General features: G+C 32.4%; 1 protein-coding gene across 49 annotated transcripts in view; it reads left to right on the top strand.

The window, feature by feature from the left end:
• Positions 1 to 25,278, top strand: part of LOC105479467 (regulating synaptic membrane exocytosis 1) — a 492,913-nt gene that overhangs the window by 309,820 nt on the left and 157,815 nt on the right. For all 49 annotated transcript variants that reach the window (XM_071096864.1, XM_071096860.1, XM_071096867.1 and 46 more), the window contains 5 exons: positions 12,025 to 12,092; positions 13,859 to 13,969; positions 16,081 to 16,180; positions 20,898 to 21,021; positions 24,391 to 24,437. In XM_071096864.1, coding sequence (XP_070952965.1) covers positions 12,025 to 12,092; positions 13,859 to 13,969; positions 16,081 to 16,180; positions 20,898 to 21,021; positions 24,391 to 24,437 — 450 coding nt within the window. The remainder of the gene's footprint in view (positions 1 to 12,024; positions 12,093 to 13,858; positions 13,970 to 16,080; positions 16,181 to 20,897; positions 21,022 to 24,390; positions 24,438 to 25,278) is intronic.

Raw genomic sequence — 25,278 nt, 5'->3', positions numbered from 1 at the left:
GTTACTATTTGCTGTTTTCATGGGCTTTGCCATTTTATATCATAAACAAATGCACCCAAAGCTTAAATCTCCAAAAGATAAACATGTGATGATTAGACCCATCATTGACATTAGCAAAGACATCAGGAATGACTGCAAGTTCATTGAGCTTGTTTCCGTTTAGAATGGCTTGACAGAGACTAGGTTTCTTATGACAATAGGCTTCTTTGACAAATATGTTGTGATTTCCCGATTTCAGAGGCTAGTTTTATTTTAGGCAGACATTTAGTTATAGAGTTCTCTAGGTAAGGTTTGTTATTATGAGATTTTACTGTAATCAGAGCTATTCAATTAAGGCATAAAAGTGATGGAAAAATTAAGCACAGAATAAGGGGCTCTAAGACATCTATTTAATATGAAAGACGCTTTGAGTATTGGTAAGAAACATGTAGTTTGTAACGAGAATAATGTTTCTGAAGTTTTTGCTTGAAGCTGTCCTCTTTGAGTTTGCTATATAGAGTCTTTAAACATAATATCTTTATTCTCCACAGATTTCCTGGATGGTTTAACAAAACTAAATTACAATGGATACAGTTTGCATACTTGTGAACTAAGTGCACATCCATATGTATGATCTGAAATGTGATACAGTGATAATTATGTGAGAGATTATGTAGGCCCAAAGATCTGGGGTGTGTGTGTGTGTGTGTGTGTGTGTGTGTGTGTGTGTGATTTTTTTTTCCTCATTAAAACTATTAGTACATCACTTTGAAAAACAAATAGAACCATAGAGCTTCTTGGTAATAATTTAAATTATAAAGGCCAATCAGATGTTGTTTTTCAGTGTTTTTAGTCCCTTTCAACTGTAAATAATGCAAAATGGCTAGCCTAGGGTAGTAATGAGTTTCTCATTTGAAAACTAAGCCATTAGAATACAGTTGCAACGATTATCACAAATTCTTTACAAATATATTTCAAATGTGAATAATAAACATTTTATTTATAAGGTAAACGCTACTTATGGTCTTGCCAGTTAAAAAGAAATTGAGGTTGAGTTTAGGAGGTGCTATTGACTGGCTCTTCTATTTTAAAATGGAGACCAGCCTTTAATTTTATTTATAGTATACCTGTATATAACATAATGTCTTGTTTTATAAAAGATAAAATTAAGCTATGATATTTTTTCTTCATATTGGGATTATTATAATTACTATAATTCGGTATTTCTCATGGATTCTATATTTCTCCAGCTCAATCCTGCTGTGATCAGTAAGATATTTTAGCTAGCATTTAGGTTGGTTTTTATAGAAATTAGATGAAATAGAATGATGATATATTGTTAGGATTGGTGACATTATTAGGTCAATCTTAAATGTGCACATTTTTATTGAGAGAACTGGGTTAAAGATATTTACTGTCTTTGTCAGTGATGTCACCTTATATCTCAATTGGGAACATTTTGTTATGGAGTTATAAAAAATTATAAAGTATGAAAAATTGACTTTTTAACATTACTAAAATAATATTCCATTTAATTTTTTATAAATGTAATCTTTCAAGTGGTAATTTTAATTTTCAAATTTAGTGTTATTGAATAGTTTATCAGTGCTAATGGTTTGCAATTTTATTTTTTTGACCTAATAGCTCTTAATTTCACAATTTAATTCAGTTACATAATTCTCTAAAAATATAGTTTTGTTCACTTGATTTGCTCTTACTTGAAAGCCATTGATTTAAGAATCTTTAAAAGATAATTCAGCTACTCTGTGTGGGGAATATTATGCAAAGAGCACTTGATCTTTTCCGTTTTTTTGTACTGCATTTAAAATATATCAGGAAATAGCACATGCAAAGGGATAAGAGTTATTTACAGTGCATTTAATCCTTAAATTAAATTCATGATTAATTTGAAGCAATATTTAATAAACAGTTGCTGTTTCTGCTTTTTGTTGCGTTGATGAATAATGACTTAATTGTAAAAACTTAGCTTAGATACCTTATTATTGACAGCTGAGTTTTTCGATGTGCCAAATATTTGCCAACCAGCTTATTGTTATGATTATTGCTATTTGTTTACATTGTTTTAATTAAAATTTATCTCAGAATTATAATTTACCAGCCTTTTTTTTTTTTAAATTGGGAAAGCTATAAAGGGATTTCATCCTTGTTTTTATAAAAATTTACATGCTATAATGTCTTTAGTTGTTGCTTAATGGATATTGTTTTAACATCAATGTTTTGCCCTTTAATCCAGTTGTGTTCATATATAACTGCTCATGCACTCTTTAACACAGTTATATTCATAGAGCTACACACAGTATCACAGTGTTGAGGGCACATAGACTCTTAGCTGATTTGTTTGTTTTTGTGTATTTGTTGTTGGTTTCTTTAGGTTTCCCTGTCCCCTTTCTTGTGAATAATTGTTGTTGTCAATGTGTTTATTTGAACAAACCATTTTCCCATTTACAGTGTGCATCTTTAATGATTTTGTGGGGTTGAATACCAAAGAAACTCTTGTATTATTGTGGCTATAAAGTTATGAGTGAGGGCCTAGTGTGTTTTTCTAGGAATAAAGTCTAGGAGCTCAGATTTTGTTCTATTGCTTTTTGCCAGATGAGAAGACCTTTTCACTTACTTCCCATCCTTTGGCAGGACTCTCAAATAAATTAAGATAACTTGATATTTACTGTAAACTAATACTTGCACATTAGTTCCATTTTGTTGTTTTCTGTTGAATCAAAGTTATTTTGAGTTTAATGGAGGGAAAACTGCATTTTAATGAAAATAGAGTTACAATAAATATACTAAATTATATTGTGTACATATTCATTTAATCTGATTTTAATTGCTATGTTAATGTCATTTTAAAGCCTACTTTAATATCAGAAGTGATTTACAATAGCAACGAAAATGTAAAAATGTAGCCATGTGAAATAAATTTAAAATACATAGAAAAGATCAGTAAGGGAAAATAAGGGTAGAAAATTAGACTGCATATTTAATCACAAATATCCCAACACAAAAAAGTGTCATTCATTACAAATGCACAACATCTTTAACATAAAAATAAGCCAGTTGCGGTGGGCATGGTGGCTCACACCTGTAATCCGAGCACTTTGGGAGACCGAGGCGGGCAGATCATGAGGTCAGGAAATCGAGATCATCCTGGCTAACACGGTGAAACCCTGTCTCTACTAAAAATACAAAAAATTAGCCGGGCATGATGGTAGGCGCCTGTAGTTCCAGCTACTTGAGAGGCTGAAGCAGGTGAATGGCATGAACGCGGGAGGTGGAGGTTGCTGTGAGCTGAGATCGCGCCACAACACTCCAGCCTGGGTGACAGAGCGAGACTCCATCTCAAAAAAAAAAAAAAAACCAGTTGCATAAGTGCAATTATTCCTGATACTGACACCAAAAGAAAGTTTCTTTTCTGTTATTTCATAGAGGAGATTATCAGCAGGAGCAGAAGCAGCATGATCCACATACTATCAGAATCATCACCACCGTGATCTATATAGTAAACACCCTGATATAGTAATGATAAAGAACAATACAATAAAAGGAACTGTAGGGGCAGCGAGGGGGAGGGACTGTCTAGAAATATAGTGTGTTCCAGGTGCATGGTTGTTTGATGGTGTGAATTAATTCATAGTTTTGTTTTAGAAAATATAAGTTGATTTACCACATAGCCCTCACAAAGACTTCTGTATATATTGTTGCTTTATGTTAAACATTTCAGAAATTTGTAGGGCAGTATCTTCAAGGATATACTCTCTAAAGTGTACTTGTGGGTAGTTCCGTGCAGCTAGTGATTGTGAAGTCATGTATTTAAACAACCAGGCAAGCTGGGAATTGGATTCTCTTGCACCTGTGATAAAGCCAAGAAACCAATGTTGAACAATATTAGTCTAGGTCAGTGAGGCTTACTTATTTTTTAAAGTAACAATTCTAACATGAAGATATTTTTAAATAATTATGCTGGAAATATAGATTTAGAACTATTTAGTCAGTCAAATATTTAGGACGCCTGGAAGATAATTTCTTTCTTGAGTCAGTAAGTTAATCTTTGACCAACATTAACTTAGTTTGCTTTTTAATAAAAATTGTATATACAATCCATATGGATTTGTTGATATTGCTTCTTTATCCTCAATTTTTTGTGGTTTATCTTATTTAAATTATTTACTTCTGTCACATGGAGTTGGAGTACAGTTGAAAAAAAGTGACTTTATAAAGCTTGACCCCTTTTGCATTGAGTCAGAGATTTAGACCAGTGATTGCAGTGTTTTGCAATCTCATTTCCTATGGCTGTAATTTTGGAGTTTTATGAATATGGCTATCTAGAAGTTTTCTCAAAAACAATGCTGAGGCATAAAATAAAATGTTCTCCAAACTTCTATTCCTGGTGATTTTCCACTGCCAGTCAAGGAATTTCCAACTTAAAAATAAAGTCCTTTAATTTATCTATAAATTATTTGTTTGCATAGCGAAAATGAAAACAAAGACAAACAAACCAAAAAATAAGTAGAATAAAATAGAAAAGAAAGGCAAAAACAACTATTCATAGTCACTCAAGGGATCTCTGGTGTCAAAACTGGTTTATATTACCCACTATTTGCTACAGTATAAACTTTTCTACTTTTCTACTTTTTTTGTAGATTAATAGTATATTTTAAAATAAGAAGTATCAGTCCCACATAAGTACTTCTGTTTTGTTCTGTGTACCCTTAAAATTCATCTTTATTATCATTTTACTATTTTCATTTATATCACTAAAAGCATATATCCATCTTTACATTTTTATTTCCTTGTCTTTGGGATATAGAGGCAGGTAAAAATTGATTTGACATTCAGAATATTATTTCAACTTAATGCTGTTTTGCTAGTGTTGCCTGGGTCTGGATAAGGACTAACATTTTCCTTTATCAAAGATATTTATATGTAGAGTTTGTTCTTGTAATGTCACTGCTGTGAACTTGCCCAGCACAACAATTTCTTAAACCTATGGTTAACATCCAGTCCCCAAACAATGAAAACAAATAAACCCCAATTTTTTCCACAGGGTTTCCTGGCTGGTTATTCCGCGACTTTGCACTTGACAACCTGTTCTCCCACGTGAATGGAATACTCAGTGTCAATGTGGAAGCCTGGTCAGTTGGAAAGTTGCAGTAAAATATTTCCCTCTGCTGTACAGCACTTCCCAAATTCTTATTTATGAAGAGTCATTGTGTTGAAAAAACAAGTATCCCTAAGATTGTCAATTTTGTGATTTGTTATCCAGGTTACCTTACTATTCTATATTTAGATTCTGGGGGAGAAATTTCTCAGTTATTAGGCCTCAGGTCATATTTACACATGAAATTTATTCTTCTCCAAACTGTTATGTGTGGAAAGCATTTTGGCCATTATCAATGACCTTGGAGACTTTTATTCAGATACATTTTCATTGTCATGTAATACAGATAATACAGTATGGTCTACATTTCTTGAATACCATGACCACATCCTTATTTTATAATCCTAAGGCACAAAGTTGTGTGTGCATGCATGTGTGTGTATGTGTTTGTGTGTTTGGTGTCCAAGGTTTCTGGAATTTTAATTTATAAAATTTATCTAAGGCCTTTTAGCACCAGGCCAATGTAGAGATAAGAAAGATGGCATTGAACATCATGGTGTTTTGGGAATGTTTCTGGACCCCAAAGCTTCATGTTATCTCAAAATCTAAATTTATATAAATGTACATAACTTTTAAAACTAGGAAGAATTAATCCGATGACTGATATTTACTATCTCCAATTTCTTTTAATTTCTCAATACCGATTACCCTTTTCAAAGCAAACCCACAATGTTTTCTGTGTTTTCTCAAAGCCCCATTATCTACAGTAACCATATTTCATGTTTAAACTTAGAATAGTTATTTTCTTACTACCGTCAATCCTATTATTGTTTAGATAATTTTTTAAGGAATATAAACCCCAAAAATAAGTTACAGAAAGTTAGGAAGCTTACAACCTATTAGAAAATAAATATTAAAATATATTTTACGACTATTGTCTACTAAATAATTTTTAAGGTATAATACAAGCTGGCTTCAAGGAAACATTGTTAGGGATATCTTGAATAATCTGGCCAGTTAATAAGTTTTACAAACAACAGGACTTCATCATTTTTCTAAGCCCATTTCAAAGCATATTTTGCAAAGATTACAGATATTATGTATATTTTGTTTGCGATCACTAATTAACTGTAAGTCTGATCTCTAACACCATGATTTCATATTCTTCATCTTAAGTGGTAATGAGACATTAAGCTCTATTTCTAAACTCCTTTACAATTCACAATACTGACATATTTCAGTTAATCCTCATAAAGTGCTTATGAGGGGAAAGGCACTATTCTTATTTTGTAAAAGAGGACAAGGTTAATAGAGATGAGGAGATATTATCAAGAGAATGCACCTAATATGGCAGATTTAGGATTAGTCACAAGTCTCCAACTCTGAGTGCAAAGTTCTTTTTACTGCATAATCGCTGATTTTATAAGTGTTATATGAATATGATTATAAATATTAGCATAAAATAATGTCGATGGAGAAATTAAAGCATAATGAAGTTTTGTGATTACTCAAGATTTCAAATAAACTGGGTAGAAAAATACATTTTTCTTAGTTTGTACATGCTATTAGAATTGACAGAAATGCTTGTAATTATAAAAATGCAAACTGTTTTTAGTATACATTTTTATACTCTGACAATGTGGATTTCTGTGGTGCTCTATACTTATAAAACAGTTTCGTGCACATGATCTCATTCTACCCTCAGAAGAAAGAGGGGTTCTATGAGAGGTATCTTCTGAGTTGAATGACTGAGCTTATGATTCAGCCAGAAATTTTGATTCTGAGTTCCATCTTTGTAGAGTTGTGTCATGGTGGTGTCTGCATCCCAAAAATTTGCTCTCAAATTAACGAACAATACGGACAATCAGAAAGAGTACTGCCTCTACCAAATATGTTAATAAAGTTCCCCTTTCCCTGGACCAGCTACTGAGTTTCCTTGCCTGTGTCCTAAAATTGTAAAACATAAAGGTGGCACCACACGTCTTCAAGCAAATATTTAATCACTCTCTGGGGTAGTTCAACTCTGGAGGTTTCACTGAGTGTGAATAATTTCTGAATACAAACATCTTTGTCACACCAATAACTTAATAAATAATAATCGATACATTTACATAAATCAATTCAATAATACTTAAGTTTACCTGAATTATCAAAGTTACATATCAGAGAGAAAGACACAGGGATGTTCTTGGTTTTAGGATGGAAGCAGAGTGCAATTATGAACAAAGCGGAACTTTAAAAGGGTAATATTTTTCTTTTTTAAAAAAGCACTTCATTGAGGTATATTTGACATAGAAAAAGCTAGGCATGTTTATTGTATACAACTTAATGAGTTTGGAGAGAAATATCCACTCCTAAAACTAGCACCACATTCTATGCCATAAACATATCCATCACCTCCGAAACTTCCACCCTCTTTATTATTTTCTTTTTTGTAATAAGAATACTTAAAGTTAAGATTTACCCTCTTAGCAAATTTTTAAGTATGACACACAGTATTGTTAACTCTAGACACAATTCTATACAGTAAATCTCTAGGGTTTATTCATCTTGTATTACTGAAACTTTGTACCTTTTGACTTATACCTCCCCATTTCCCCTGTTCCCCATCTGCTAGCTACTGCCACTCTATTCTCTGTTTCCATGAGTTTGACTATTTTAGATTCCTCATATAGTACTACTTATACTCCTCATTATATTCCTTGTATAACACTGTCCTCCTTATCTGGCTTACTTAGCACAGTATTCTCAAGTTTCATCCATGTTGTCAAAAATGGCAGGATTTCCTTCTTTTTCAAGGCTTAGTAATACTATGTTGTATGTTTATACCACGTTTTCTTTATTCATTTGTCTGTGGACATTGTTTCAACCTCTTGGCTATAGTGAATAGTGCTGCAGTGAACATGGAAATGCAGATATATCTTTGAGATTCTAATCTCAATTCCTTTGGATAAGAAGTGGTATTGCTAGACCTTATGGTAGTTCTATTTTTAATTTTTTGAGGAACGTTTATACTGTTTTCCATAGTGACTGTACTGATTACATTCCTATCAGCCATGTAGAAAGATTCCAAAATTTCTCCACATTCTCATCAACACTGATTTCTTTTTAAATTTTTATAATAGGCCATCCTAACAGGTATGAGATGCTATCTCATTGTGGTTTTGATTTGTATTTCTTTGATTATAATTTATGTTGAGTATCTTTGGTGGTAAACATAGCTGCCATCCAAAGTGAAATTTCTAAGATGCATTTAGAAAACAATAGTGCTAATGAACTCCTAATGGCTAGAGATAATATGCAACTCTCCCAAGGATTTATACCTTTTTTTGGTCCTAGAACCAAAACAAGAAATTTGATTTTAAGTTACTTAAAATTGTTAAAGACGTTCTTGCTGAAGCCCCGTGATCTGGAGAGGCCTCTAGCCCTGCTTTAGGCCTTGAGCTCAAGGGACAAAAATCTGTATTACCTAATTTTATGCAGTGTTTGCCTTCAGATATGTTTAGGGAGTGAATATTGGCCTGAATTTAGAATAAAATTAACAAAAAGTATTTGAGGACCAGTATTTTCACTATGCTAGGAACTCTGACAATAATTCAATTGTGAATGACAGTAATTCAGTTGTGAAAGATAATTTATATAAATTTTGCAACAGTACACATAGATTTATTTATAAAATACACTTTAATGTTTTATAGATTGTATGATTAATGATTAAATTTAGCAAGTGTATCTTCTCATTTTATTGTAATGCCTAGATAATAAGCACTATTAAATAATATTTGTTTCTTATTCCTGACCTCTAGTTAGGTGAAATTAGACTTTCTAGGACTTCCTGTATAGCAAATTACCGCTTATTTATTCCAAAGTTAGCTCCTCTATTGTATATAATCTAGGGGAAGTGGAAGCATACTTTTCCATTGTAGGCATGGAACCATCTTAAATAGACTTCTGAAATACGAAGAAATGTTTCAAAGTGGTATTTTAAGTATATTAATCCAGAGTTAAGAGTTTATCTTAGTTCTTAGACTTCAGATTTTAACTCTTGTCTATGAGAAGACTGTTTCCCAAATGAATATCCCTGTAAAATATTAAAATGTGTGTATTTTTAATATCACAGTGTAACTAAAACAATATGTAACTCGTGTGCTGACCATGGTACGTGTCCACGTGTCAATATCTTACCTTGTCTCAACTTGAAAACCTGTTCTTAGAACTCACTTGGCTTTTTGTGTATGCAGTGCGTAAAAACATTCAATAAACATATTTTCTTCAATGTTTCGTTTAGTTCCAACTCACATCCTGCTATAGAGGACTCAAAAAAGTAAAAGACGAAAATATTTTAAGAGGTTCAGCAAATACGTGGGAAAGATAATTCTGATTCTTGGTCTGTGAAATTTACTTTTTTTTTTTTTAAGGGAAATCTATTCTATTAATATCTAGGAAGAACAATCTCTTTTTGAAGGTGACTACATGTATGTATTTGAAATTGCTATTCATTATTGTGAGTTGCTGTGAGCCAATCTTAGAATTGGTTTGAATTCCATCTTTTATTATTATTCATTATAATGATATTAAAAATACGCTGCATATTACTTCTAGAGATAGTCAGGAAGTTCAAATTTTCTAATACTTCAAGGCTTTGGGACAGATAAGGTTTCCTTTACTACGTGCACATTCACTTGGTCAAGTAGAGCTGTCATGTAAATTGCTAAATAGATATTTAATATTTGAAATTAGAGGAATGAAATTAAAGTAAGTAAAACTTACTTTTACTAAGTATATTAACATACACGTGCTCAATCGTGCATGTATATTATTTTGAAGGGAATTTTGTTTAATTGGCATTGATCTTATTGAAATCCATTGTGCTTTAACACTAGGCATCATAAGATACACAATTCTAAATTATAGAGATAGAGATACATGTTTATGCCTTGTTACATACTCTAATAATAATGACCTGGGTTTAGAAAACACTAGTTCTCTTTATAGAAAATTCGTGTGTAATTTAGCTGACTTTTATTTCTGCCTTGATAGTTGTGTGTTTATTAAGTTTAATAACCTACTTTTTCACAAGGTATAGTATAAAAATTTTTAAATCCTTCACAAAAAATTATTTTCAAAATTACAACACTTCATTGAACTTGGCTAGTTATGAACTTGAGACATTTCCATAGACACAAGCAGCTGACATATTTCGTGATTCTAAATTAATGGGAATAGTGAATTAGTTCCTTGGGGATTCCATTGGCTGTTAGGACCAAGTTGCTTTTGTGTTGACTCCACAAGCAGATACCATGAATTTACCATTTGGCAGCTATGCCATCTGGTAGTCAATATCTTTAATCAACTATTACAAAAATAATCAAGGAAAATGTTTTGTGTTAATGAAATACTAGATTCTGAATATTTTAGGAGCATGTTTTGTTGGGTGTTGCTTATTCCATTAATAATAGTGAAATCTGAGTTATCAAGACCAATTAAGAGTGCTTAGGAGTTCAGTAATATCTTTCAAACAGTAATTACAGGGATAGAAAAAACAAATATAGTTTACAACTAAGTATTTAGATTTTAGATTTTATTTTTTATAAGTCTTTAAGCAAAAGTGTTATATTTTAATGGGTAATGATGAAAACTATTAGAAGCCATTCAGAATATGAAGGAGGTATGATTGTATACTAAACTATATACAAGTATTGTATGCTAAAATAATGAATGTGTTTTTTACATTTACATTTGTTGGCAATATTTAGTAGATAGCTACAAAACTATGTATGACCAAAGTTGGAAAAAGCAAAATTTGTTAAGCTGCAATATCTGTAGCATCCGTTTTATTACAGGATACTGTAAGAGTCCTGGCTGCTCACTGGAATCATCTGACAGACTATGCGTAATATGTATCCAGTACCAAACCAATTAAATTAGATTCTCCATTCAACATCATTGTTCTACAAAGCTTCTATATCATAGAATAGCACTGCTTGATAGCACTGTTTTCATAATAAAGTGTGTTGAGTATCACCATTGAACCTTACCCAGAAACATCAGCTTTTGGTCCTTTGCCTATAAGGAACAATTTTTTGCAGATTGAGTATTCACCACATATATATATTCACCATATATATTTTCTCCATATATATATTCACCATGTATATATACACACACATATATATATATAATATGGTGGTTCAACTCCATGTTTCACTCATATTAGATGTATAATATTAATAGATTCACTTAGGATAATATGAGTGAGACAAGGGGTTGAACCACCATATGAGATATTGGGGCATGAACGAGAGAAGAATCCTGAGGAGTAGTTTTCAAGACCTAAGTCAGGTTATTGAGGGATACAATGAACTTTTGTTTTCTTGAAGTGTTTAGGATGAATTTTTGTCATTTTTTTAAACTTCAAAGACTTCTTAAAGTAGCTTTTAATTTAATGATCAATTTTTCTTTTTTGGGGAAATATAATTCGCTTTCTCTGCAAATATCTCAGTGTTTCTATTAATTTATCACAGAATTTCAACATGAATCAGCATTCAGGAAGTCATTAGGCATTTTTACTAAGTTTAAATTATAGGATAGAGTTTTGCAAATTGCAATAATTACCTTTTGAATAACAACATTTGTGGTAGTAGTAATTTCAATTTTATTAATTTTCTGTACACTTATATGTGTTTCCAGACTGATTTATGAGAGAAAAAGGTAGTCATTCATTGTATGAAGTGCATTTGTAGCATACATTCATTCCAGTGATTCAAGTCACAACTTTTGCAACACAGATGTGCATCATTCTGCAATGTACACACTCAAGCTTATGATATTATAACGCTTTACTTTATAGATTGAAGAAGTAAAGCTTAAAGTGATACACTCTTCTCTTTAACACCATTACACTTTTCATTCTTTTTTCTATTGCACAGGTGATTTGGATTATTATTGGTTGGATCCTGCCACGTGGCACAGCCGGGAGACATCACCTATTAGTTCGGTAAGTTTTCTGGGAAGTGTGTTTGAAGTTTAGGGAATGTGTGTGCTCGTTCATTGTCCTTTGTCTGATATGTGATATCTGCTCCATTATTCATTTGGTAAGGGCAAATATTGATTTCATTTAAGATAGTACAGTTTTGAAGAAAAAAGCAGTTATTACTGAATAATTATAACAAATTTTAAGTTAAGTAAAAAATGATTATTAAATAATGACTGTAAGAAAGATTGAGATGTTGAGTTATGGATATTGACATTAACAAGTCACCATACAGAATCAGTTTTCTTTATATTAGCAGATATATTTTTAAATTTCAATTAATTCCATTTTAGAACCATTTTAAAATGTATACTTATTTGCCAACCACTTTAAGCAACTTTTAGTATAAATTTCTGCTACAAATGAAATATAGTTATAAGCCAAGGATGGAGTCCACTGAAATTTCCTCTAGAGTGTCTTTTAACTGAGGAAATTGCATCATGCTACAACTAATAATTTGTGTCTATAGGAAAGAAAGCACGTTGTTTACTTTTTAAAAGTTTAATAGGCCTTTTCGAGCAGTTTTAAGTTTACAGAAAATTTGAGGAGAAAGTACAGAATTCCCATATACTTCCTTACTCCACCCCTTTCCACCTGTTTAGCTGGTTATTAACATCTTGCATTAGTGTGGTCTATTTGTTACAACTGATGAGCAAATATTGATGTATTATTATTGACCAAAGTCCATAGTGTACATTAGGTTCATACTTCATGTTATACATTCTGTGGGTTTTAACACATTTATAATGTCATGTATCCACCATTACAGTATCACACCGAATAGTTTCACTGCTCTAAAAATCCCTGGCACCACTTATTGATCCCTCTCTCCTTTCTTCTCCGCTAAGTCCTTGACAGCCACTGATCTTTTTATTGTCTCTGTAGTTTTTCCTTTTCCAGAATGTCCCATGGTTAGAATCATACAATTTATAGCCTGTTCAGATTTGCTTCTTTCACTTAACAATATGCATTTAAAGTTCTTCGCTGTCGTTTTGTGGCTTGGTGATGCTTTTTGGTTTGTTTATACCATTGAATAATATTTTTGTCTGGATATGCCCAGTTTATTTATCAATTCCTTAGAATTTAAAAATATTTTTAGGTTGATATTATAAATAAAAATATTTTTCAATAATGATTTCTAAGTTACTCTGCCAGTTGTTCCTATTATTTGTCTTATATTTTATTTTTTAATTGACACATAATAATTGTACATATTTATACAGTACATAGTGATGTTTCAGGACATATAATGTATAGTGATCAGGTCAGGGTAATTAGCATATCCATCACCTTAAACATTTATCATTTCTTTGTATTGGGGACATTCAATGTCCTCCGTCTAGCTTTTAGAAACTATATATTATTAACTATAGTCATCCTATAGTGCTATAGAACACCAGAACTTATTCCTCATATATAGCTGTAATTGTGTATTCTTTAACAAATTTCTCCCTATCCTTCCCTTCTCCCTGCCTTCCCAGCCTCTATTATCCTCTATTTTACTTTGTACTACTACGACATCAACTTTTTTTTAGCTTCCACATGTGAGTGAGCATATGCAGTGTTTAACTTTCATGCAGGAACTAACATGTTCCTGGCTTATTTCACTTAACATAATGTTCTGCAGTTCTATCCCATGTTACCTCTAATGACAAGACTTCATTCTTTTTATAGCTGAATGCATTCTACTCTGTATATGTTACTTTTTAAACTCGTTCATGTTTTAACAGCATCCTGTAACGTGGCAGCCATCTAAAGAGGGGGACCGATTAATTGGACGTGTTATTCTTAACAAGAGAACAACCATGCCCAAAGAATCGGGTGCATTGCTGGGTCTGAAAGTAAGTATGCTGGTTTAAAATGTTTCTTAAAGGGTGAATTACACTATGGTCTGCATTCATCAGAGTTTCTGGCAATGATTTTTAAATGTCATTTTAATACTTTATATAATTTTATTGATATAGCATATAGATGTATTAGGAAAATTGAATAAACTTTAGGGAAACTAATGTATTTTTTTCTGACTATAAAGTTCAGGATGATTTCTTGCATTAAGATTTAAATGGAAAGTAGCATAGATGATGTGGACTTTTATTGTAACTTGAGCAGCGACATGAACATTAAAGGGATCACTTTCTAATTACAAGAGTTTTGTAAGAATTTTTTTAAATTAATGTACTTAATAGTGCTCTCTTGTTGATTATTACCGTTAATTACTCCTGTGTGAAATAATTCTGATTACCTCCACTAATGGGTGTGCCACTAAAGAATTGTGGATGAATCTCAACTTTTGGTGATATTCTCTTCATTTTAAATTATATATATTTGAGCCCCTGCATTGGAAGAACTTAAAAATAGATTTTAAAATATTCTATAATAAAACTCAGATTTTGATAGTCTTATGGGCCTAGATACATATTTCAGATGAGATGGTCAGCTGCAGAGATGCATTTAGGCTATTAGGCTTTGCACAATGGTAAATTGCTTCCCCCAAATGTCATTTGCTTGGCTTGAATCTAGTCTTTATGGTCATAGACCTACATTTTACTACAGATACACAGAAGAGATCAAGATCTGATCAAGATCCGATATTGACAATGGGATATTATCTTCATGTAGAAATAATAATTCAAATGGTACACATGAATTTGAATGATAAAGAAAAATGAACTTTAATGTAAACTGTCAAACACTTGCTGTTTGATACTAAGTGAGGAAGACCTGGCACCTGTTTTCTAAGTATATGCATTATTTATGGTGCCCTTTTATTGTTAGGTCACTTTAAGACAGGGCTGTTTAATCTTTTGGCTTCCCTGAGCAACATTGGAAGAAGAAAAATTGTCTTGGGTCACACATAAAGTACATCAACACTAACAACAGCTGATGAGCTAAAAAAAAAAAAAAAAACCTCATAATGTTTTAAGGAAGTTTACAAGTTTGTATTGGGCCACATTCAAAGCCATCCCGGGCCACTTGTGGCCCACTGACAGGGGGTTGGACAAGCTCGCTTTTAAGAAATCAGTACAGACTAGGTGCAGTGACTCATGCCTTTAATCTCAACACTTTGGGAGGCAAAGGTGAGAGGGTCGCTTGAGCCCAGGAGTTTGGGACCAGCGTGGTCAACATAGTGAGACCCCTTCTCTACAAAATTCAAATTAAAAAATTATCTGACTGTAGTGCCTGCACATGCCTGTAGTCCCAGCTATTTGGGAGCCTGAGGTGGGAGCATCACTTGAACCTGGGAGTTCATGGCTGCAGCCATCTATGATCATGTCAGCGCACTCTGTGGGTGACAGAGTGAGGCCTTGTCTCAAAAAAAAAAAAGAGAGAGAAGAAAGAAAGAAAGAAAGAAAAAGAGAGAGAGAGGAAGGGAGGGAGGGGTAGGGAGAGAAAGAAATCTGTACATGAAAAGAAAGAAAGAAATCAGTACCCAAACTTCCTTAGGACACATAGTCATCTCAAATATGAGATGTTTTCTTTTCAAAACTGTTCTCCCAGCTACCTTAATCAGAAATGTAAGTGAAGTGCCAGTGGCTCACACCTGTGATCTCAACACTTTGGGAGACCAAGGCAGGAGGACCACTTGAGCCCAGGAGTTCAAGATCAGCCTGGGCAACATAGCAAGACCTTGTCTCTACAAATAATTTTAAAAATTAGCTGGGCATGGTGGTGTATGCCTGTGGTCTAGGCTACTTGGTAGGCAGAATTTGAAGGATCACTTCAGCCTGGGAAGTCGAGGCTGCAGTGAGCTGTGATCATGCCACTGCACTGCAGCCTGGGTGACAGAGCAAGATCCCATCTCAAAAAAAAAAAAAAAAATGTGTTTCGCTTCATTAATGTTTCTACATGCAATTTCAAGTTCATCATAAAAGAATGTAGGATTAATTCCTCAAACTAATAAGCTTATGTTTTGGTATGAGTCTTGGAAACTTATAAATTTGTAATTATCCAGGTTGTTGGAGGAAAAATGACTGACTTAGGACGACTTGGTGCTTTCATCACCAAAGTAAAGAAGGGTAGCCTAGCAGATGTAGTTGGACACCTAAGAGCAGGTAAAGTTTCTTTTTTTTAATATTTAAACAGTGTTTTCTCCATACATGAACATGAGTTGGTGGTTTTCAATTTGGGGTTAGTTTTATACATACATACATACATATATATATGTATATATGTATCAATGAAGTCACTAAATTTTAATGCATGAATACAGATTTTTTTCCTGATATAAATATTTACCAATTGCAATAGTAGGTAACTCTACATCAGCAGCAATCTGGAGAGTAAGGATAGGAATCTTCTTTATTTATATAAAAATGAAAAGATGTAAAATATAGAAGAATTACTCATTTTTGGAGATGACATCATAATATTGCTACAAAAGTTGAAATCTAAAACAATTTGTGAAAAAAAAATTATATCACTATTTAGTTATTTAGTTTATATTTTAAGCTACAGTAATTACCAAATTTTTCAGAGCAGTCCTGAAACACTTATTCAGGAGCAGTGTTTTTAGTAAAACATAATCATTATAACATTTCTTACACAGATTGTATAATAAAATATTAGTTAATTTAAAAGTGGCATATACTGTACTCATGCAGATGTGCTGCCTCTTGGTATTTAGAAATTTATTTTTGTTGCCCTATAACTGAACATGGCACAATGGAATTATTTAATATATGTTAATGTATCATATTTTAAATAGTAACACATTTTAAAATATATTTTTAGTAAATAGTTAACTTTTCATTTTTGTTAAAATCATATCAAAATATTTCTTCCAGTTGACTTTACTGCAGAGCTTAGTAGAAATATTTTTGTTAGATGGCTGTTTATGTATTTGCCAGACAACTATAAAGGAAACACAGTTGGCTAAGCTGTGGAATTAAAGATTAATAACCCATAACACAGACTACATTTCCAGGTGATAGTCTTAACTTTTAAACCTTAAGTTAGTGATTCTTGAAAACTTTGGCAAAATATTATAGGACTCTTAAAGACTTTTCAGTATGTTTGTTTACCAGGATATCCATTCAAAATCATTTTCTTTTTTTTTCTTTTTTCTTTTTTTTTTTTTTTGAGACGGAGTCTCGCTCTGTCGCCCAGGCTGGAGTGCAGTGGCGCGATCTCGGCTCACTGCAAGCTCCGCCTCCCGGGTTCACGCCATTCTCCTGCCTCAGCCTCCCGAGTAGCTGGGACTATAGGCGCCCACAACCGCGCCCGGCTAATTTTTTGTATTTTTAGTAGAGACGGGGTTTCACCGTGTTAGCCAGGATGGTCTCGATCTCCTGACCTTGTGATCCGCCCGCCTCGGCCTCCCAAAGTGCTGGGATTACAGGCGTGAGCCACCGTGCCCGGCTTTTTTTCTTTTTTTTTTAATTTGACAAGGACTTGCTGTGCAGGTGTATAGGAAGAAAACTCCATACAGATGGATTTTTCTCCATCTGCTATATGACTTTGAATATGTATAGAGATATGTTACACTGTTATTTCTTATGAAGTACCAGTTATGATTCAGTAGGAAAATAACTCATTCAGGGTTTATTGTGTCAGTAAACTGAGTGTGTGTTTATCTAATGACTCAAAAATAAGCCTCAGAAAGTCTGAGAATCCCTTGTTGGCTAATGTAAGATAACTTTAACTACAGAAACCTGAGTTTGCAGACCACATTATAAACATTATATACACATTATACACACATTATTATGTTTTAATGGGAAGTTACTTAGGAAGTAAAAGAAGAGGGGTGTTCTATATAAAATATCTGTTAATGATTCATTTCAAGAGCCAAGAGCCCGAGAAACTTAAATCTGAAATGTTAAAAGCTCAGCTTAACTATAAAGCAGACAAGTGTACTTTTCATTCTAAGCAATTTATGTATTTGAAGAAAGTAAAGTGATTTTACAGACTCAATCATATATCCTATTTGATTTACATTATAATTTAGGAACTGACTAAATATTTGCATATTTGCAAATAGAATTATTTGCATATAAACATCTTTAGCCAGTTTTTAAAAAATCAATGTGACTTTTATTGAACATTTGCAATCTTGCTTTAATCTTGCAATATCTTTATCCAGTACTGCCCCGCTTCAAGTCTATGCACTGTACTGCTACTTCATTTAACCTTGTAAAACACAAAAATGACACTGACACTCTCTTTATTATGAAGATCCTTCAGTGTTTCCTAGTTATCATTTGTTCAAGTCAAAGCTCTGTAGCCTTGTCCTCTACTAACACTTTCAGCTGTCCAGGATGTTGGTCCACCTGTAGGTTCCTGTCAGGCTGTTTCCCACCTAGAAGACATGGTCAATGACTCTTGTCTACCTAGTTTTCTACTCCTCCTGTTGAAGGCCTTTCCATCCTTCACAATTCATCTGAAGTTGCCTTAATTCTAAAGTGGTTCCTAATATCTCACCTGGAACAATAACTAATTACTATGTTCCTGGAACCACTTGACTCTATTTCTGGTTCTCAAATGAACTTCTATTGTTGCATATAAAATATTTTATTAAAGTTATTTGTTTCTGTATCATTTCTTCATGACCAAATTTAAAGACCAATAAAATGTCATTTTCATCTTTGTACCCTTGTTGTCTACATCCCTGCTTGATTATCTACACATAAATAATGTTAAAAAAAGAAAAGCATTCTGGTTTAGGAATTATTAATCTGTAAATAAATAAGCATATGTATTAAGTTAATTTATATTAAAAGTTATGTGTCCAGGTTGCTGCTTATGAAAAGGAGAGTTTTAAAATGCAGTGCTTTTGCAAACTGCTGGTTGCAACTTATTATTGGGTAGTAAAATCAATTTAATCGTTTGCACCTACCACTTTAAAAAATTGAAGTAGAACATAATAAAATAGAAAAATCAGGGTAAGTATTGTTTTACAAATTTTTTAGTGTATATATATATGTATGTACTCATATAATATGAATGTGTATATATACACACACGCACGTATATATAGTGTTCATATTATATATGTACAGGACCATGATGTCAACTTTGTTTCTTTTCTTGGTCAAAAAATTTTGAAGGCACTCTTGATGTATTATAAATTTGTAATTATCATTTTTCTTTTCTTTTTTTTTTTTTTTACAGTGAAGTATGTTCATTGCCTATTTGAAAAGCTTTTCTAGGTAACAGCTTAGGGCAGTCTATTAGAATTGGTGGCCGGGCACCGTGACTCACACCTGTAATCCCAGCACTTTGGGGAGGCTGAGGCGGATGCATCACCTGAGTTCAGGAGACCTGGCCAGCCTGGCCAACATGGTGAAACACCGTCTCTACTAAAAATACAAAACTTAGCTGGGCATGGTGGTGGATGCTTGTAATCCTAGCTACTCAGGAGGCTGAGGCAGGAGGATTGCTTGAACCTGGGAGGCGGAGGTTGCAATGAGCCGAATCACGCCACTGCACTCCAGCCTGGGCAACGAGAGTGAAACTCTGTCTCAAAAAAAAAAAAAAAAAGAATTGGTGATTACCATAGTATCTTACCAAACCAAAGCAGCATCATGTACTTTTCACATATTTGCTTTTTACTCTTCAGTGAGCAAACAACTGGAAAATATAATTACTTTAAAGTAATACTAGCAAAGCAATTTTCCTACTTTTATTAAAAAAATTCTAGCTACACATTGAAAAGATTTTATGCTTATACTTGGCTGTAAAATGTACACTGATGATATTGACCCAGTATGTCAACACAAATTTACTTTGCTCATAAAATGTTCTAGATACTGAGAACAACAAAATAAGCATAAACATCAACAAATTAAGACACCTCAGTGCATCAATGAGGTTGGAATATTTCAGCTGAGACTACCATTTTGAATTGAAGGGTCTAAGGCAGAGAACCATTTGGTACCTACAACTTCTTAAATATTTATGAAAATAAATAGTTTTTTTCACGTGACCTATGGTGTGAAAACCGTAGTTAAAATAACAACTATAAGTTGTTAGCCTGTATTTTTTTAACGCAACATCTTTTAGCTCCCTTTGATTAATCTTAGAATATTTAACAAACTACTACGTACTATATTAATGTTTTGTTAAAGTGTTTTCTACTTGTACTTTAATGTTCACAATATAGATTATGTATAGTATATATGTGTTTTGAACATCTGGAAGTGGGTTAACTGTCATGCAACAGTTTTACATCTGCTTGCTTTGTAATTTTGCCATAGCTACCTGCGTTAACTGATGGGTGTGAATTCAAATCCTTTCATGCATTTTTATTCTGTTGTGCATCTGGTGAAGACATTGAAGCATGACTTGTAATTGGGAAATTCATGCTAACAAATATTAATTGCTCTTTCTTCCAAAAATAAAACAGGATTTATGCACAGTTTAATAAGAATATTTCAAAAATAGAGCCGCCTACATTTATTATATGGAGGGCATGCTGCAAATTATTATTTTTTAATGTTTCCAAATAGGCTGTGCTAATTCCATCCCATAGCATGAGATTATTTTTATATGATTTCTGGTATATCTCAAAAGACAAAGGTAGTTTTGTATTGTACTGTTTCCAGTCACCAATAATATTCTGGGGGAAAAAAAGAAAAACAAAGAAAAGAAAAAGTGTTTAGAAGAACCATTTAGCTGACATTATATGGCAATCAATTTGCTTTTGAAAGCAGAGCCTAGACAATTAAACTATTTGTATATGTTTTGCATTTCTTTGTTAAAAAAGAGAAAAGATACGAAAAATAAACAGAATATATAAGGTAAAAAAATACCCTTTTTTTTAAATTCAAGGGGATGAAGTTCTAGAATGGAATGGTAAACCCCTGCCGGGAGCTACAAATGAAGAAGTTTACAACATTATTTTAGAATCAAAATCAGAACCTCAAGTTGAAATTATTGTTTCAAGGCCTATTGGGTAAGGCTAAAAAAACTTACTTCTTAAGTTTAGTAAATTACATGTATTAGTAGGGTTTTAAAAAGAATTTTATACATTCATACAGTACATGTTAACATGGATAGTTTTTTCATCAATTATGGGCATACATTTTTAGATCATTAAAAATTTCTTAATTTTTTAACTGGAATACTGAGTTTACTTCACTACATTTTAGAAGCTCCACACTTTAATAATTGTAATATCAAAAAATATCAATATGTACTTTTTGCAAGAGAAATATAAAGTAAAATTTTCTTTTAATGGCAGATATATTTAAGTAATTCTAATTTAATAAGTAGTATTTCCTTTAAGAGAGACATTAACAAACTCCTTGTGTTATTTAAAATATTAATGATTTCATATGTCTACATGAACTTTTTATTATTCTACTAAAGAATAGAACATTTTTTTCTGTCTCTTTACCCGTGAGTAATTTCAACTTTTATTTAAAATCAAGCGAGTAGTATTAAATATTTTAACATTTTAATTGGTCATAATGATATTTTTAAAACCTCAATTTTCTGTACAATTTAATTATCTATAGCCAGTGGGATATTTTCTATGTATGTATATAGATTTCCCCATATCATTACCTTTTTTTGGCAAACCCACATGGTCCAAAATAAATATTCATTTTGCCAGTCTGTAATTTTTAAAGACATTTTGAACTGTTTTATTATACTTGGCTTAATGTTTAAATGTATTCTTGGAAATGATTCTTTTTTTCCCTATTCTCCAAAATATAATACAGCCATTACTTCAAGGCTTTTTATGTTGAAAAAGTGCTAACCTTTAATTTGTATTGGCCTCTCGAATATATGTCAATGCAAAACATACAAGAAAATATAATTATCATAATTCTCAAAGAATGAAAATGTATGATCATATATCAAATAATATTAATATATAAAACTCTAAAATAAAGGCAAGCTTTTAACCAATTTTAACTGGTGATTATTAAGAGTGAACACTGAAGACATTTGCAAAAGTGTTGTACATTTCCATGTAGACTTTTAAAATAACAATACTACGATTTATGCTAGTTTTACATGACGTATGTTCTAGTGCTGAGGTAAATATAAGGCTGGAAAAGAGGTAAGTAAATTGGAAAATGAATCAAAAGTATGAAAGCTAAAGTTTAGAATCAAGCATTGTGCACTTGCCAAATACTTTCAAATATATAGTGGTTTAAAAGTCAACAACTAAAACAGAACTGATTCATGATGACTTAGAAAAGTAACAGACAATTAAAGTAGACTGGAGTAACATTATTTTTACTTTTTATGAAAATTAATTAAGAAGTAATCATCTACACAGCCAAATTCTAAACACATTATAGATTATAGAATTGAAATGAACATAGAATACAAAAATTATAATTTATAGATTATAGAAGTCAAAGGATGTGGAATACAAAGATTATAATTGAATCAGGATCAAAGGTGATACCAACTTTCTAATAAATACATTATTAGAATCCTAGAAAAATAATTTTAGCTACTTCTTTTTTTTTTTTTAAGACATGGTCTTGCTCTGTTACCCAGGCTAGAGAGCTGTGTTTTAATAATAATATTTAATGTAGTTCTGTTTAGCAACTATAATTAAAGGAAAAAGAAAATATTCATAATTTAGTGGCATAGTGATTTCAGGAATCATTCTAAATATAACTTGCAATCACATTGATCAGTACACACTAAGAGGCATCAGCCATCTTGAGGTATTGACTTTTTTTGTGAACCCACCAAATACAATATCTTTGACCTTTATGCTTTTAATTGTTCCCTAACTGGTAGGTAGAACTAATAAAGAATTCCACTGGATATGTAAACATCCAGTGGAAATTTATGCCTGAAAATATTACTGAAGCAATTAACATGAATAAATTTTAACTAAAAGTCACTTTGACATATTTTCAACAACTTCGCCACCATTCTTTTTTCACAAGACGCGTAAATTCCAAAGTTTGTACCTGGCTTTAGAGTTTCAAATTCTGATTCCATAATGGACTATGAAGCTGATTTTTTAAGAAGTTATACTATCTAAAAATTGATTGTTCCTCGATTTTTTTTTACAATTTACTTTTATTTGCTTACATTAATTTAGAAGAAAGTAGCAGAATATAGTTTTTTGTGTGTTTTAGGTATTATAAATTAGTCTCTTAATTATAAATTCATTCAAATGACTTTATATAAATGTATAGTCATACAAAAATATATAATAAAATATATAAAATACACAACTTAGGCCGAATTGTCATTTTTAAGAAGTATAAATTATAGTTGGTTATGAGAATTACTTTGCACAAAATAGTCAAAATGACAACTCCAGAGAACAATCAAACAGGGAAAACTCTTTTGTTTTCATTCCCCCAAAAAGTGAAAAAAAAAAGTGAAGTTAGGTCATAAGGTAAGTGGTTAGAAATTCTTAAAAAATATGCCGATAATGTTGTTGGGACTAGCTAACTCCAGTCTGCTTTAATATGTCATGTTAATACTTGCATATTGTTAATCTTCTTAAATTGATATTAAAACATCTTTGAAAAATGAGAAGTAATATAGTCCTATGCAGTATAATACCTAAGCCAAGGTGATCTAGGGTTCTTAAGGGCACAGTGGGTAATGGATTAAGTTGAGACTATAGTACATATATTTCTTCAGAGTAATTTATCAGTGTGGCAGGAATGGGTGGTCTCACAAGTCACTTTCTAACCATATAGTAAATAGCCATATATTTAGCTAACTTCAGTATAGAGATATGGATCTCTATAAAGGGTATATATGTGCATATGTATTATATATTCACATATATAAAATAATTTGGCTTTTTTGTTGCAAGCTTGAACCATTTTTACTTTCCAAAGCAACTCATCCTTTTCATTTAACTTTGCCCATGATATTCACCATATCATTTTTTTATTGAGATGTTCCCATCCCTTTCACTCAGTAAACTCTTTCAGATGTGTTTGTAAAGCATATTACTGATTTGTAAAATTTGTGTCATTTTGATTTCCTAGAATTGAAGGAAAGTGTTACCTTTAACATTTTTTATTTCCAAACCTGCTGTTTTGGTAGTAAAAATATTGTGGTGATTTTAACCACAATATTAGTCTGATTGTTGTCATGTTAAAGTATTTTGCTCTTAAATATATAAAAACTTTTTTATTGCAGTTTTTTTTTGTGTGGTGTTTGACATTCATGCACATTAGTAGTTGCCTTAATAGTAACTCCTATTCATTTCCACACCTGTAAAGACCCAGCAGGATTTTTCACATCACATAAAATGGGCTATGATTGCCTCAGGCAGGGTCATTTAGCTAATGGGATTTTCACCATATCCTGTTTCTTTTAGTGACATTCCCCGGATTCCTGAGAGCTCCCACCCTCCGCTGGAGTCCAGTAAGTATAAGATTTCTTTGTTACTATAAAAGTATTGAACTAATTGAAAGTAAAGATTTCTAATTTTCTTTAGTTATTTGATATAATGAATTGGGATTCCTATACTAAAGATGTCTCCATTGGTACTAGATGTTGGCAATGATGCCAGTAACTGGAAATCCAAAGAAGTTCTACTTTAAGATTTTTCTTCCTCTACTTTTTTATGTGGTTTAAAGAAAAAAAAAATCTTTACTGGGAATACTCTTCAGCATCATAACAGTCAGGACCCTTACAGAGCTTAATATATCAGGAATAGTTCTATTTACATAAACATTTATTGTGATACTGGATTATTCAGTTTGATTGCTAAGCAGCTCAGTCTCAAGAGCAGCCTAGTGAAGAAACTAGGTAGGCACTTTAACAAATAATTGTATTACCAAATAACTGTCTTGCTCGTCCGTGTGAAGAGACCACCAAACAGGCTTTGTGTGAGCAATAAAGCTTTTTAATCACCTGGGTACAGGCAGGCTGAGTCTGAAAAGACAGTCAGCGAAGGGAGATAAAGGGTGAGGCCGTTTTATAGGATTTGGGTAGGTAAAGAAAAATTACAGTCAAAAGGGAGTTGTTCTCTGGCGGACAGGAGTGGGAGTCACAAGGTGCTCAGTGGGGGAGCTTTTTGAGTCAGGATGAGCCAGGAAAAGGAATTTCACAAGGTAATGTCATCAATTAAGGCAAGGACCTACCATTTTCACTTCTTTTTTTTTTTTTTTTTTTTTTTTTTTTTTGAGATGGAGTCTCGGTCAGTCACCCAGGCTGGAGTGAGTGCAGTGGCGCGATCTCGGCTCACTGCAAGCTCCGCCTC

Source organism: Macaca nemestrina, chromosome 5 (genome assembly GCF_043159975.1).
Source record: "Macaca nemestrina isolate mMacNem1 chromosome 5, mMacNem.hap1, whole genome shotgun sequence".
Taxonomy (NCBI): Eukaryota; Metazoa; Chordata; class Mammalia; order Primates; family Cercopithecidae; genus Macaca; species Macaca nemestrina.
Note: the sequence above shows the minus strand (reverse complement) of the source record. Positions and strands in the feature narration are given on the sequence as shown.